Source organism: Coturnix japonica, chromosome 4 (assembly GCF_054131305.1).
Source record: "Coturnix japonica strain WE chromosome 4, WE-NBRP24, whole genome shotgun sequence".
Lineage (NCBI taxonomy): Eukaryota > Metazoa > Chordata > Aves > Galliformes > Phasianidae > Coturnix > Coturnix japonica.
Window position 1 is genome coordinate 40,168,183 of NC_140666.1, and position 16,572 is coordinate 40,184,754.

The 16,572-nt window shown below is 36.6% G+C and overlaps 1 protein-coding gene across 8 annotated transcripts in view; it reads left to right on the forward strand.

The window, feature by feature from the left end:
• Window positions 1–16,572, forward strand: part of CCSER1 (coiled-coil serine rich protein 1) — a 562,640-nt gene that overhangs the window by 93,882 nt on the left and 452,186 nt on the right. For all 8 annotated transcript variants that reach the window (XM_085545025.1, XM_015861337.3, XM_085545028.1 and 5 more), the window contains one exon: window positions 14,106–14,199. In XM_085545025.1, coding sequence (XP_085401151.1) covers window positions 14,106–14,199 — 94 coding nt within the window. The remainder of the gene's footprint in view (window positions 1–14,105; window positions 14,200–16,572) is intronic.

Genomic DNA, 16,572 nt, shown 5'->3' on the forward strand with positions numbered 1-16,572 from the left:
CATTTGTTCTGAGAGTTTCTATTTGAATAAGCTATACAAAGAATAGGAGAGGAAACTTCACTTTCATGCTGAAGGGATTATGTGATGTAATGAGGCAGAAAGTGCATAAAGTGTATCAAAACTAACAATTTCTTAGCTGACTGATGTTCCTTTAGATTATGCTGCATTGCTGCATCTTGGGTCTAATATTTGAATCCTAGCTTATAGCCATATTGAACTAAAAAAAAAAAAAAAAAAGAAAAGAAAAATATATCCAGTTGTGATTTATATATGCAACCTAGATAAAAATACAAGTTTAATATTAACTGTATGAATTCAGAAGATTTTGCAAGATATATACTAAAGCAAATAGTACAGCAGCTCCAGCTCCCCTGCAAATATCCTTCCAAGATTCTTCAGACATTTTTTTAAAGTAGTGTGTCACAGTGTATCAAAGATTATTGCCTGGTTGTGTGGCTTTTTTTTCCTCCAAAATGCTATGATGTCTACTTTGCCTTGAACAAATATTCCAACTTATGATGGAAGTAGAGCATGTGAAGTATTATTCAGAGCCTTTTGTAACTGTGAGTCCTGATTTATTATGGCCCATGAGCCATAGGTCAATTAATATAACCATGTAAAATTGTAAGAGTAGTTAATTTTCAAGAGTTATTTTGTAACTTCACAAATACATGTCCATTGGCAGCCTTCTCGCATTTGATATCTGAAAAATGGTAAAGAATCTTTATTGTTGTACTTTTCTTTTTAAGGTAACACATGTAAGATCACATAGATGAACAGTTCTCACTCTGTTCATGACTGGTATGGGAAGAATACTGTATGGCATCTATTTGTACTCAAAGATTTTTTAAAAACTGTTTAATTCTTACATTCCTATGGATTAAAATAAGCTTCTCTCAAGGGATCAGAATGGCAAATATTCCTTTGTACCCTGTATTTTTAAATTCTGATGTATCTTGAGGGAAAGGAAAACAACAAAAACCTCCTAAAAACAGCAGGTCTATATTAATTAGTATATAGGAAGTAATTCAATAATATTCAGTGTTTAATCATATAGCAAAGACATATATTCAAATTCCTTCTGGCTCATAAAAGTACAAGCAGATTGGGAAGGAGGACTGATAATGTCATTACTGAAGAAAGTAGAGTTGAACTGAGAATTTTCCAGTAATCAAGGTAAAAAGAATGTTTCATAAATTGCTTTGTAAGATGTGAATATGTACATCATTTTCGCTCATAGCAGTTGCATTGCGAAAATCTCACTCTTCCATCCAGGTGTTCGTTGTTGTCATTCAGTTTGCTTTTAAGACTTCTACCTTCCTATCCAATCTTGGATGTTGTCATAGAGGTTCAAAGGTTCATGGGAAAAGCAAGGAAAAAAAGCAATATCAAAAAGATCTTATACAATAGGATGATATGAACCTTATTCTTTATGAAAGTAAGCTAATAATTTGCCCTCTATGAAAGTATGAAACTTCGCAGGCCTGGGAATAATACTGAATAGTTCTGAGTACTTGTACAGCATATATGCATGTTGGCTTCATTATAGCTGTTGTATATGCTTTATTACTCCAATAAACAGAAAACCAAATCCACTTTTTAGCATAATCTGAGCTCTCTGTATAGAATTAAAGCTGTAGAAGTCCATAGGCTTTGATATCTGGTCAAATGTCTTTTGCTCAACGCATGTGCTAGATCTTACTGTATTTATATATTTTCCTCTTATTTTATGCTCAGAGCAACTGCAGTTTCAGAAGACTTAGATACAGAAAAACATCTTAAAAATAAGGATATTGACCAAGAAAGAACATGTCACCCTGTTTTGGATACATGAAAATGTCTGCTAATCCTTATATGAAATCTTTATTAAAATCTGCTGACTGAAGAAAAATTTGAATCTGAGTGAAAATGAAGGCACAGGAGAAAATTAAGTACTTTATGGTACTGATATTGCTAAAGTAGATATGCTATGGGAGTGCTACACTCGAAGGTATAGTACCAGATAGTACTAGTAATTTTTTGTTATGTTAAGGACGCAAACCTGACGCATGGCTAGTTATGTAAGCCCTCCCATTGAGTTGTGAGACTCGAAAAGTACACTCTTGCTTTCTGAAGCCCTTACTTGAGAGGAGTCTGTGTAGCTAGGACCAGTCTTCATTCCAGATCTGATCAGTTGTTTATGTCTACAGAGATATGTGCATAGCCACTTACCAAAGTCAACATTTTCCTGTCAGAGTCCTCTCAAGGGCTTTCAATTAAACAGATTCACTATTACCTTACTGCCTGAGGACCCCCCAGAACTTTAACTGAAACAGGTTTGTTCGGTTAAAAATAGGTTGTTTAGTGAGGTGACAGATGACAGACTTGGAATTGCTGCTGATAAATTCACTAGCTGCATTAGTGCTAATTCTCATGGCTAGCTAGTAATTGCCTAGCAATTCACCAGGGTATCATCGACACAGTAACAGAGGTGCAATACCTTAACATGAGTGGTGTTCCTGCTCATGGGGAAGGGATGATGGGTCTGTCCCACCAACCCAGTCAAGTCAATGGAGTGGCTTCTCTCCACAAATGCAGAGGGCCAGATTTTATAGTCTTAATGAGAAGAGATTAGGATGTGTGCTGATAGGTATCTTAACAAGGCTTGTGTTATTTAATAAAGGTAGAAGAAGGAAAGGGCAAGGCTAAGACCAATGTCAGTGTTTGATACAGAGACACGTTTGCTCTTTAATCTTAGGTAAAATGACATATTCACCAAAATAACACTGGGGTGTGAGGCCTCTGTCCCACCCCAGGCTTCACTCAGTCACTACAGTCACACTTGTCAGGCCTTAGGTGAGATGTTAAACCATGCATCTCTGTGTCTGTACAGACATGTGTTGGCCAGATAAATTGCTCAGTTCTTACATTTTTAAAAGACCAGTGCAAGATATATTAATTAAATCACATTCTTATGTAAGCTGTTCGTTTACAGTCATTCTGTATTTCAACACAGCAAGCCTGGGACTTCCTACATTTCCCCATTCTTGCAAATATTTGAAGATATAGGCAGACTGCCTTATTAAGACAATATATATATATTTCTTCTGTGTAATAATTCAATTTCTTCTGTAATGTTCTGACTACTGAGGCATTGAGAATGTGTCTCATTTAGAGCCCCATGTTTTTCCAGTCAAAATTTGAGGATCAGTTTTGTGTTCATACATACTGAAACTTGGTAAGTTTTAAATCCAGATGAGTTTGTGTGTTTGCTGCTGAAACTCAGTCCAAGAGGATCCCATTTATTCTGTTTGTAATGCTGAATAAGTCCAGAATTTTTACATAATTAGCTTCTTAGAATGGGAGTGAAGCAGCAGTGTGTTTAACTTATATATGCTGCTATTCTATTCAAAAAGAAGATTGGTTTCACTTCTTCCTAGAAGAAAATAAGAGCTGTTCTAAAGAAACATACCTTATGATGAATGCATTGCTGATTCTTTTTTAAATTTTTGACCAAGAAGTTATCTTATTTAAGGCCTCTCAACAGTATGCCCTGAGCACCTAGCTGTTAACAAATAATGAGAGCATTGATTCACTGAAAGGAGAAAAAAAACTGGAGCGCATTAGACTATTAAATTAAAAATTTATTCCAATTAGTACTGGGGGGACTGCTTCCTACCCTACTAAATTAGGCAACTGGGAATTAATGGCAAGTGAAAATCATTATAATGACAGTCCTTTTTCATAATGATTTGAGAAAGTTTCTAATAGTGTCACCGTGACCTCAGAGGGTTTCAATTGCTCTCTGTACTGAAGATGCATAAATGCTGATTAGTGACAAAGGGCTTTGGAGTACTTTATAGTAAAGCTAACTCTTTCGTAAATATCTAAGGTCTGACATCTAACTTGTCAGTTAGTATAATAAGCTGTCCATCTCCATTTGCTTAAATAACACGCTTGTGTGCTCAGGATGAAGAATTCTGTGACTTGATTTATGATATTTAATGCCAATCTAGAGAGCCTTCAGCGCATAAGTAATTTGTTTATTGAGTTCATATTCTCACTCATTGTCATTTTAAACCAAAAATATGCTATTTCTTTGCCATTCTTTATTATAAGAACTGTATTTGTTATATTTTTAGGATGAATGGTAACAGTCAAAGAAATCTTGGAGATGTAATTTAAACAGTGAAGTTCTGCGATGAACCAAAATAAATGGAAATAGAACGGCATGTAAAAGATCTGTGAGCAAAGCTAAGAATAGGTTTTGTGTTTTGTTTTGTGGCAATGCAGTGTGTACGCTTTAGAAAGTTGTCTGTAAGCTGACTTGATCAACAGGTTTTTTGGGGCAAATATGTTGTCAAAACCAGATTCTGTTAGTTGTTAGTAGTTTTGGATGGCAAGATGACTGGCAGCTGAATCCACAGATTTGGCTTTTTCTGAGTGAAGGCAAACAAGACAGGTGGCTGATACCAGTGTACTCATCCCATAATTTTCCTCCATTCTGATGTATGGAGGGCTAAACATTTGTTAGAAGAAAGTCCGTATATATATACTGTAAGAGAATAATTTTAAGCATTCAAGGCTTTAAATGTATAGAGAGGTAGCCTATGAAATGTATGCATTGAAAAATGTTCAACAAAGGATTGTTTTTCCTTAATTTCTGTGAGATTTAGGTACCCCTTTGAGATGGAATATTATGCTGCTGATGTTAAGTGAAATCTGTTACAAGATGTCTTGCCTCTTCAAGTTCCCACTTCACAGCTCATTCAGCTGCAATAACTAAACTAATCAGTAATTGCCATTACAGCTTTTCTTTATGAAAAAGAACAGAACAAAGAAAGTGGGAAAAATATTCAGTAGTGGAAAAATGACATTTCAGCAGAAGCCTTTCTCAAAGAATGATTTAAAACCCTGTTTACCAGAGCAGCCGTAGGTCAAAGTTACCATGGAAACAGAAAGAATTCAAATAATATTAGCAATAGCATATCTATTATGATATTGCATTAACAAAGCCATAGTAAAGGGTCACTTGTGGTTTCATTTACAGGGCTCAATTTTTGGTGATTTATCACCAATATTACAGGCTGCAAATGAGAATTAGAAACAGACGGTTCAGCCTTGAATTGTCTTATGGTAATGTTGGGAGGAAAGAAGTAGTGCATTTTCCCATTACTCTGTAAAAGTATTTTATTTATTTAAATGTTTGTAAGGTTCTTGAGGTTTTTTTTGTTTTTTTTTTTTTGAATGTAGTGAGTTCATTGCCTTTTAGAAATAAAGCAATGCTGAAGGCATTAAATAGGTTATTTTCATTTTTCATCTAAAAGTTCTGATTCCACCTGAGTGGTGACATCTGGGAGAAAGATTGCTTGTAAGAATAATAGATACATTTTTAAGCTTGATACCATATGTGTACCTTTTCCTGTGTTGTTGTTTTGGAAATGCCAAGAAGTCATTGTAAGCAATGTTGGTTTTGTTTGGCTAAATGAGGCTTCAAGTCCACTGTGTCAGTACACTGTCTCTGCCAGGCAAGCAAGGATGACAGGCTAAAGGCGAATTGTTCTTCCGTTGTTTGTCAGAAACAAACAAACAAACAAAAATGTTCTTTAAAAAGGTTGCTAAGATTTACCTCTTAGAGCAGTTGTGGATTATCAAAATTGTAAATTCTAAGGTTCTGCTTCTTGTATCCCCCAAATTTAAGTGTTTCTTTTTTAGTAAGGACAGCTTCTAACTACTTATATGGCTAAATCTCTTTTCCTCACTGTGTTCTCCTGGTCAAGAAAAGGGAAGGATATAATCCAAGACTGATTAGATGTTTGTTCTTTGCCTCTTAAAAATGTTGGTTGAGGTGTTGACTTGGATGCTACCAGGTCAGATCCAGAATTTTCTAGTGACCAATATCAGTTACCCAGAGGTTTTAGAAATAAGTCCTGTGTTTAATTCCAGTGGTTTTGGAAAACTTCATTTGACCAATCTGTGTGTTGAATGACCTGTCATGCAGACATTCCTAAAGTACATACAATTCACATATTTTTTTGTGTTTTTATTCAATATGAATGAAGGATACAAATACCAAAGGAGCTTTTTGTGTCTGGCAGAAGAATCTGGCATAGGAGATGTAGAAAACTTTCCCAAAGCTTTGTGATCCTAACGACTGTGCTTGAACGGATGCATAGTGCTTTGCCTATTACAAAAGCTGTAAAAGCAGTAACTAATCCACAAAGCAAATTATGTTTTGCAGATGTATCCCTCTGCTGGGAGGAAAGCATATGTGTGTGTGTCTGAGGGAAAAAAGAAATCGGTTCAAGGCAGCTTTATTTGGTCATTTGAAGTTTTATTTCATTTATTCGAATATATTTTCATACTTACTCAACAGAATATTCTTTTTTTCCCCTAGAACTGTGAAAATTATAGCTTGATGCATGAAAAATGTATGTATCTTTTTTCTTTTTGAATGCAAAAGATCTGATTGTTGTGATTCTATTACAGTGAAAGTGAATCCGAGCACTCTAGAATTATTTGAAAAAATAGCAAACAAGCAGTGAAATGCCTTAGACTGCAATGTTTTCTCTTTCCTTTTATTCACACATTCAAATCGTAAGCTTTCTGGTGCAGAGAAGCACATACGCATTTTATACGTGGCTTTTACTTTGTTATGCTATTCCTTGATAGCTAATTCAATGTTAAGTGAGTACTGCTTTGTCAGGAACTGCTTCTAATCTAGGAGTTAACTTGAACCTGAATTCCTTTAAATGCTTTAATGGAGACAGAAAGGACAGCAAATTTTAAATTCTCAAGGCATCTGTTGCCTCCCAGTTTTTTAAGAACTGTCTGGCTGTGCAGCTAGCCCTTGTGTTGCAAATGGGTGTGCAAGTCTGTGCATGTGTCTGTGAATTTGGTAATTAGAGATGGCAGTGATGGGACTGTTTAAAGACTTGCGAACGAGGCAGTTTCTGTAGGGTACAGGTGCTGGAGTCTATGGTCTTTAGCAGTTTCCTCACTGAGGCTGTAGTAGCAAGCTCTTGCACTCTGCAGTGTTGGAAGCTGGAAGCGGTGTGCGTAGCCTCTTCTTCTGCCTCCTTCCTTGCCCATCCTTGGTGGTTTTGTGCCTCTCAACCTCTTCCTCAAGGTTATAGGGGGAGAAGATCTTGTATGCTTTTTTTGGAGCCAGGGCTTGCTCTGGTTTCTTCTCCTGCCTTTGGCTTTTGTCTGCTTATTATTCTCCACAGAGCTGTAGCATGTGGATGACCAAAGAGCAGAAAATGTATTTTCATGGGCTGGCAGCCCCTTTAGGTGTAATGCAGGAGAAGAGCTGCTGGTCTGTGGGGGGAAGGTGAGGAAGGTGCTTGTCACCTCTGGGCATCATGGTACCCTATCAAGTATCATCCCTGTATGTGCTGTCCTAGTGACAGGAAAATTGATTAACACATGAGAGGGAGTGTTGATCTTGTATATAAACATTTTTTTTGCTCTAATGCTTTCTCCCAGGGACTTGGGAGGTAAGTGCCACTGCCCTCTGCGGTCTGATCCTGATTGACACTGTGTTGTATGGCCTGACAGCAGCACTGTCAACTCCTGCGGCCAGTGTTGCCTCTCTGTTGTATTATGCCCTTGTGGTTTCAGCAAGCAGATCGTACTGAAGCAGAATGAACCTGGTGTGGACAAGTGTAAGCTGAGACATTAAGAGTCTGATATTTATAATTGCTCAGGCAAAAGGAGCATCATTGCAGACATCAATTTAGTGCACAGAGTCAAAAGGACAGAGACAAAATAGGATGGAAAATAGTGGGCTTTCCTTGTATAGCTAAAAATATGTGCAAAAATGTTTTGAAGAGTAGTATGATGGATCTGAGCTCTGTAGTTGGACAGTTGCCTCCACTGATAATCTTCTGTCTTCAGGTCTTTGGGGCACATTAATTTATCATATAAATGAATTTCCACATTAGCTGCAGAAAATGTTCTTAGCAAATATTACAAGATGTATTTTCTACCATTCTGATGTTTCCTGTATATGTGACTAGAGAATAACATGCTTTTTGGGTGGTTCTATTCAGACAAATAGAGCACTTTTAAGCTGCTCTTGGTATATGAAAAGCGTGTAGAAGCTTTATGCTTGATACAGAGTTTTTTACTATTGGCAAAGATTCTGTTTGCTGAATTTCATGTACTTTCATTTTCCCTTTGAAGTATGTGGGAGAGTGCAGAAGGGGAAATACTTCATTATGTCCATGAATTATTCAGGTACAGTTCTAGGAGTTAACATTACTTTAAATAGCTCAAGGTCTTTCTTTTTCCTTGAGTATATCTCAGAGTTTTCATTCTTATGCTGATTGTATGCCAGGTTTCTTTGCAGAGTACAATTTTGATGAAGTACTATCTTTTGGCAGTCTCTAGAAATAATTTGAGACTTGAAATAAGTATTTAATTCTGATCTTTTCCAGCATCAGATATGCAGTGCCCCTGAGTAGATACAGGTGAATTGTCATACATATGTTCTTAGAACAGAATCAAATTATTCTCCCTAGAGTGTGTTTTCTTTGTGTTCTTTCTAAAGCATTGATCTCAAATAGCCTTCCACATACATTTCTACGGAGGGAAGAAAAGGAATCTATAATGTTAAATACTAAAATGCTACTATGCATATAACACCAGGCTATTTTTCTTTCAAAGGGAAATTTGATTAACTCTTTTGCAGTGCCTTATTTCAATTGGGAGATTTGAATAGTAAGCCCTTATATTTTGAACCAAAACAGAATAAGATGTGAAAATCTTTGTTCAGAAAACAGTTAAGAGTAACAGCACAGAAAAAAAAAATCATTCAGAAAAAAGATTTATATTGTTTTTAAATTCTTGTGGTTATAAGCTATCTTTGAAATGTCAGTGATTCCTTACATAATCACTTATGCAAAAGAGTCAGAGGCTATTATATCTGGGGTGGGGGGGGGGTGGGGGGGGGGGGGGGAAAGGCTTTTAAAAATGATTCCTTTGGATTTTAGGGCTTTCCTTATAGTCTAAACTGGCAGTGAAATGGGTTTAGAGATTCTTGAGGAGAAAATGCATCTATATAAAATAAAGGCACTGTTGATAAGTGTTTCAGAATGGGACTCCCATGACCAGAGCTCTTACACTTGGTTGACATTCCGGCAGCAGTGAGGATTTTGCACAGTCGCACACTAGAGGAAGGGCTGTGGCAAAATGTGCTCAGGGAAAAATACCGGTTCTCTAGCGTGTTTGCTGAGCAAAGTTCTTAGTATGGTGATTCTTCAGGATTACAGGTGCAACATTAATGATTAAAATGTACTCTGTGTATTCAAGCTCATTATAGTAAGATTGTATCAACGTATATATAATACCAGTTAGCTTTCATTGACTTATGTGAATGCCATCTTCGGTCATTATGTCTGACAAATATCAATGAACAGTATAATTGTAAAAGTGTAGATGCATCAGTTTTGTCGCTTCATTAAATTGCTTACTGGGCCTCGATCTCAAGGATCTTGAACAATTTCTCAGGAATAGTCGAGATTCTGTTGCAATGATGTTATACTGTAATAGAATGGAGATCTCTAAAACAGAAGACTGAAAACATAGGAAAATGCCAGATCCTGGTAGCAACCTCTGTGTAGATGTATGAAAGGACTGGTCAGGAAACAGCCTGCATCCTGTTGCTCAAACACAAAAATTTGTCAGTGATGAGCCTCCCTCAAGATGCCGGCATAAAAAATGAAAGGGAACACAAGCCATTGAACATGATATTGAACAGGGACTGCATGCTAATTACAATAAAATTACAGAATAATGCATACAGCTCTCCAAAGATGCTGCTAATTACAGAGAACCTATGTCTACTGTTTAGAAGCAGGGAAGACGAGAACAAAAATGTGTGCAAACATAAAGAAATTAATCTTATTTGACTCCATTGGTTTCTGGATGTTTAAAATGGGCCAATTTTTCACCTAAAACCAGTTGTTCATCTTGGTTTTCAATATTAGTCGTTAATGTTCAGTTTTACATGTCTTGTTTATACATGTTGTATAATTTATATGATTTGATAGGTCCATTTTAGGACTGAATGTTATTGCTTGATTAAATAATATACTTTTGTGTAGTTTTATATTCATATGTATGCTGTCATTTTAAAATATGGGGGTAGTAACTTTTTGAATAATTGCAGTATAATTCCATAAGCAATAATTTTACAAGGTGTTTGAATTGGTTACTTGGAATAATAATACTAGACCATAGCAAAAGGGGCTTCATAAAGAAAATGTTATTTGCTTTTTTGTTATTTTACTAAGTTAACAGTAGATGTGAATCTTGTTACCTTGGGCACTTCATATGTACTTATTACCAGAGCTGTTCTTATTTACTGCAGCTTTCAAACTTTTCAGAAGTTGTAGACCCAGAGCTGCAATAGGGTAAAAAATATTGAAATACTTGACTATTATAGGAATAGTTTGGTAAATTGGAAGGAAAAAAGCACCATCATGGAAATTTCTGCTGCGATTTAAAGGCAAAAGAGTGCTGGAAGTCAAGTGGATAAGAGGCACAAAAGTAAGAAATGGGTTTCAAGGTTTATTAAGGGGCTATTGGAAAGTCAAGAAAGAGATTTTTGCTGCAGAGCTTCTGCTTTCATTGAACAATTTACTTCCGGGAATAAATAAATAATATATCACCATAAATAGACAACAGACATTTCCTTGGAAACCTGGTGGAAGTGTTCACTGCTTTTTCTTTGTGACAATGCCTTTAAGCTATTCACTGCGAATGACTTAATCTCTCTTTTTTTTCTAACCCTCTTTTGTTTTTTTATTTAATTATATTAATCTTCCAAGACTGTAGTAGCACTAGTGGGAGAATGAGAAGAGGGTCAAGATACATTATGTTTTTAAATAAATTACAATTGTTAGTAACTGTCATAGCAACAAAGGAGATGCAGGGAATAATGGTACCTAGCAAGGAGGCAAAGGAGTGGAAGACGTTATCTGAGCTGTTCTGTGGCACTGGGCAGGCCAGTCTTGAGTTCTTTTTGTTTTATTACAAAAGTACATGTTTTCAGAAAAATATTGTTAGGGCAGACCTGGAAAGCAAACTACTGCTCCTCTGCTTGCATGTGCTTTTATGCAATCCTGAGTTTGTATCTGTGGAGCAACTGTTTGCAAATCAGTGTTTCTCCTTGGAGAAGAAAGAGGTTGCTGATCTGACAGAATAGACATGTCTTATCTAGCAGCAAGAGAAACTCCCTCTGTCAAGTGTTCATTTGTACATTTAAAGGAGCCCTATGTACAAACTTTATGATCTTAGTTCATCTCACCCTGTGGAGTTGCTTCAGCTTAGAAGATGAAGCCTAACAGTGAATCACTGTATTTTCTACTGATTGCAGACAGTCTCCCAAGATTTCCACCCATGCATGGATGCACAAGGTATAGCATATATATACTTAGACAGCATGAAACCATGCTCGTTACTAGTGTTATGGATAAGATCAAAGAATGCTTAGCATTTCTAACAATATGGATGAAGTTGGTTGACTATAATATATAAAATAATGTTAAGTTAAAGAACGAGCCTGTATATTTCATCTTTTTTGCTGTTCATCAGCGCTGAGGTGAAAATATTTTAGATGTTGCAGGGATCGTTCTTCTGGACTTTTTCACTGGAGTGCTTTCATTTATAAAAATGAAAATGAAGTAAGTTGTACATTCTCCGAACATACATTATTTTGGCCAACTTTGAGTAACTAGTGGTGTGTAAATTAAGCAAACAAAAAGCTCTTCCATTGTTTAGATGTGATTTTGTTACATTCATCTTACATTCAACTTGCCATAATTGCGGAATTGCGGGGATTGGGAGGGACCAACCTCCCTGCTAAAGCAAGTTCCCTATGATAGGTAACACAAGTAGGTGTTTAGACAGGTTTTGAATATCTCCACAAGCAGACTTCATAACCTCTCTGGGAAATTTGTTGTGGTGCATCATCACCCTTACTGTATAGAAGTTCTTCTGCATGTTTGTATGGATTATCATTGATTCTCTTACTGGAAAAACAGTTGGACTAGGGATATTTCAGTTTTGTCTCTTGAAACAAAATAGAAAACAAATTCTATCAATGCCTTGCTGCTTCTATTTTGTAATGTATTTGGCTACTAACACATAAGCCCTGAATGAGATTTTCAGTCTTCAGTACTGCACTAGCTCCAACAGTGATTTAGAAGATACTTAAGTTTTAGGTTATCTGTAACATTGAGCAGTGTGTATTATTTTGCTTTGGTTTAATACAGATAAACTATTTATTTATTTATTTTTAAGTAAACTAGTTTTACTTAAAAAAACTTTGTTTTTTTGTTATATGTTAACTTAAATCCAGACTAGAAAATGGTGTGTCAATGCAGGTACTGGGTACTGTAACCTTATATGATGTATCTATATCCTGTATTCTGTGTAATTAGTATGCTTATGTTCTGGATGGAAATAAGTAATTTGGTTATTGAAAGTCTGCATTTTGTTGGCTTGAAGAAAATAGCTGCTATGAAGAAGGCTTCCCAGCAGCTGAGTTGAATGTTGAATGTTAAGATAAAGGGAGTAAGATGTTCTGTGTTTGATGTGACTGTAATGGTCAGGTGATGCATACAGCACTGCTTGTTCATTGCGGGCAGGTTTCTACACTTGACAATTGTTACTTTCAGTGCTTGTCATCTGTAAATATGAGAAGAGCATTGACAATGGGTTTTGCATATCAGAAGAGGTATTCTCATACTAGTGGAAAGCTAGGAAAATAATGCAGGAAGTCCTTGTGCTGCCTTACACGTTGTTTCTGAAAAAGCAGAAAATAGAATTCTGAGAAATAATTACTCAAAAGGGTTGAGTGTGAATAGGAACTGACATCTATTATGGGGGAGAAATACTTGAAAGAATTAGAAGGAACATGAAAAAGTACAGTTGGAACTGAAGTCAGAAAGGGCTTTTGCTAGTTTGTGGTATAATGCTGTTACATTTCTTCGCTTTTGCTACAGCAGATTTCTGTAGAGATCTCTAACAACCCCAGAGCAGCTTGATGCATTGGAACAATTACCTGGTCTCTTACACGCTGGAAACCAGTGTTTGGTTTTGATTTGAATGGGGAATGTAAGAGATGTGCGCAGTGCCAATGTATTATGGGCAAGTCCAATGTATATTTTCCTCTGACTGAAGAATCATGCTGATTGCAACATCATTTATGGGTTTTCAAACTAAATGCTAACTGCAGAACGCAGGTCCTATTTTGGTTTAGGCATTTATGACTGTGGAGGAAATTATGCATGTCATTATTATCATGTCAGAAGAAATGCAGTAGATGTACCTGATATTTTGTGATAGTACTAATTTCCATTACTTCAAAATATTGTCTTTTTAATCATATTATACTAATCATAGATTCTTGACCATAGAATAAAAACATTAATGGGAGGAAAATATAAGATGATAACCTCTTTTCCTCCCTTGAGTATAACAGCTTCAGACTGGTAGAGACAGGAGAAAATGATAGCCTCTTCTCCTTGTTTTCCATAGTCAGGATAGGGACTAGAGAAAATGATTGCTTCAGATGATTGCAAACAAAATAAATCACAAAAAGTGACTGGGGATCCAAGGAGCCACACCATGTAGTCAGGCTTTCTTCTCTGTCACTGTAAGCCTTTATTGCTCACACAAATACTTTGAAATTACTGAACTGATTGATAAGACCTGCATTTTCTGGTAATCCTATACTTGTATCTCTTTATGCCACTGATAAACAGAACTGTAAATCTCTGTTAAGATAATATTGGTACAAGCTGATGCTGATTAGAATTCCAAAATGTAATGAGAAACATGTACTGATAATTTTGTGTTCTTCTTGCTTTTGTCTTGTTTTCTTTTTGTTTGTTTGTTTTTCCCTCTTTAAATATTCAAGATCCTGGAGAACAGAGAATAGTGACAAATACATTTCTATTTGGCCAGGTATTTTGTACTGTTTTCTCTCTAACCAAATGCAAATAGAAAAATTTCCTGTAGCAAATTCTTAAACTTATTTTCTAGGTCTGAATGTGCAGAAGAGATTTAGACTCATCAGTTTAAAAGCTTTTGCTTATTTGTTTTGTTTTTATTAGGATGTTTTGAATAACTTGGGTTCCTGTGAGTTAGATGAAGATGACCTAATGCTTGACTTGGAATTCCTAGAAGAACAACATCACCATCGAACTGGTAAGACAGAGAAATATTGGATATCTTTGAAGAGATGTTACTATTCTAGAAATATGAAAATGTGTTCTGTGCGATTACTTGGAAATATCAAAGAATCATTTCCTTAGAAAGGTAGGAACAGTGTGCATTTATTAGTTTGATTTGTAAATACCCGTACCTTTTGACAGAAAGATACTCTTTTAACATTGCATTTTGCCTTCATATGGTCAGTTATTAAATGGAATTCTTCTGTATCTGTAGAAATTTCTTCTAACTACACAGCATCAAAGGCAGACTCATTTAGTTTTCTGGATATTTAGAATGACTTCTGCCACCAGACAGTTAGAAAACAAACAAACAAAAAAGCTGTTGCTGATATGATTGTAACTTGATTTCATGCCTGCTGGAACAATATGCTTGAAATTAGGAGGCCTTGACTTGAGGCGTGAATGTAACATGATTGCTTTTGTGCACTGCATTGATTAATAGCGATAGCCATGGTGAACTCTCAATGTGTTCAAAATAATTTTAGAACAGGTTTACCTAAGCTCTTGGTAAATTAGAGCACTTGCAGAAGGGAATCTTGCCTTCCTTTTCCATAAGCAGCTAAGTCCTGATAACTCCAGAAGACTCAAAAGGCAAAATGCATGTGAGATTTATGCTTGATCACAGTGTAGAGCTCTGAGTTTGTACTCTGTGGTACTTTCTATGACAGTGACATGCTTACATGTGACCCTTGCTTTTATTTGCTATTTTCTGACCCTTGAGTTCTCCATCCACAAATGTGTATATCCATACTGTACATTTATGCAGACTGACAGAAGTGGAGTTTCTGACAGTTATTCCTGCAGGTGTGCAATATGTTCAGTTCTGTTCCCTCCTTTGCTGCAAATTTATGCAGGAAATTTTTATAGATGTACCATTGCTGCTTGAATTAGGCTCCTGTTTCCATTTTTCTCTGCATGGTAATTATGCGAAGTTTGTATTTAACCTCTGTGTTGTGCCTGTTTTTGTATCTATTAAAGGAAAAGACACCTCTCTCATTGTATTTGGTAAAAAGAATAGTAAGGAGGGCTGTAAAAGTAATATTTGTGATCCTGAATAGCTTGTTTCCTAAATAACTGAGAGCTTAAAAAGTGTGAGGATAAAACTAACTCAAAGAAAGGTCATTTTAACCAGGAGTGAGTTGTCTTGTTCTAATTTATAGGAGGGAAAGCAGGCTCTTTGATATATGTATACCTGGTGTGAGATTAAGAAACAGTGGTTCAAATGTTGGTCCAACCAGTTTATTACAAACCTTAATCAGGAAGAAGAGGAAAAGGGGAGTGACAGATGGTTTAGGGTGATGGGGAAGGGAAGGCGGGCAATAGAAAAGAAAGAAAGAGGCAAGAACTGCATAAGGTGGGGATAGTCACTACCAGCAGCCAGCAGCAGACCTGTTGCAAGTTGTTCTGATGGTCCGAGGCAGAAGTGCAGGGGGGGAGAGCAGCAGCAGCTTGGCTGGCCTTGGGCAGCAAGCAGGTAGCAGGAAGAAGCCACACAGTAAGTCTGGGAGCAGGCAGCAGGATTCATGTACCAGGCCCAAGAGAGGCTGTCAGCAAGTGGGACTTCTGTAGTGCGCGATCTGATGGCAGACACCTATGTGGTGTTCTTCAGCAAGCAGGTCTCAGGTCATGAAGAATCTATTGTCAGAAACCTTGTTTTTCTTCTTCAGCATGCAGGCATCACATTATGAGGAATCTGATGTCAGAAACCTCACCTGTTCTTGCTGTGAGGAATCTGATGTCAGAAAACCTAACTTAATAGTCACCGATCCCTTTTTTATCCCCCCTTTTTCCTGCCTATGTGGCATTCCTGGGTGCTTGGTTAAGAGTCATGTGCAGCAGCCCTTGAGATGGTCATCTTCCTTGAGATAAGCCCACACAAAAGACCTGGAGGAACCATTTTCCATAAATAATATTCTTAACATGCTGTGCTTTGCCTTGTGTGTTCTTATTTTCTTTTGCATACAGTGGTTGCTCTAAAAGTAATGCCTCCTATTTATTTTGATGCAAACAAAATACAGGTACAAAGAACCCTGTAAATATTTGATAGAGCAAATTTTCAACTACAAAATGCTATTTTTCACTGTATCACTATTCATCACTATTAGCTATGCATTCTTACCAGTGATAAACAAGAACCTGCATTCCATGCTCATAGAAATCTGCATGAACATATTGAACACGGCATATTTTTCACATCACTGTCACCAGTGCTGAGGCTCACCATCCACCGCTTCACTATGCACACATCCACTGTTTCATCTTCATAAACGTTCAGCAAGCATTGATAATTATTAATGGTTGCAAATTTTTTTTCTGCATGGAGTATTTAAATTCCATACCTTTGCTA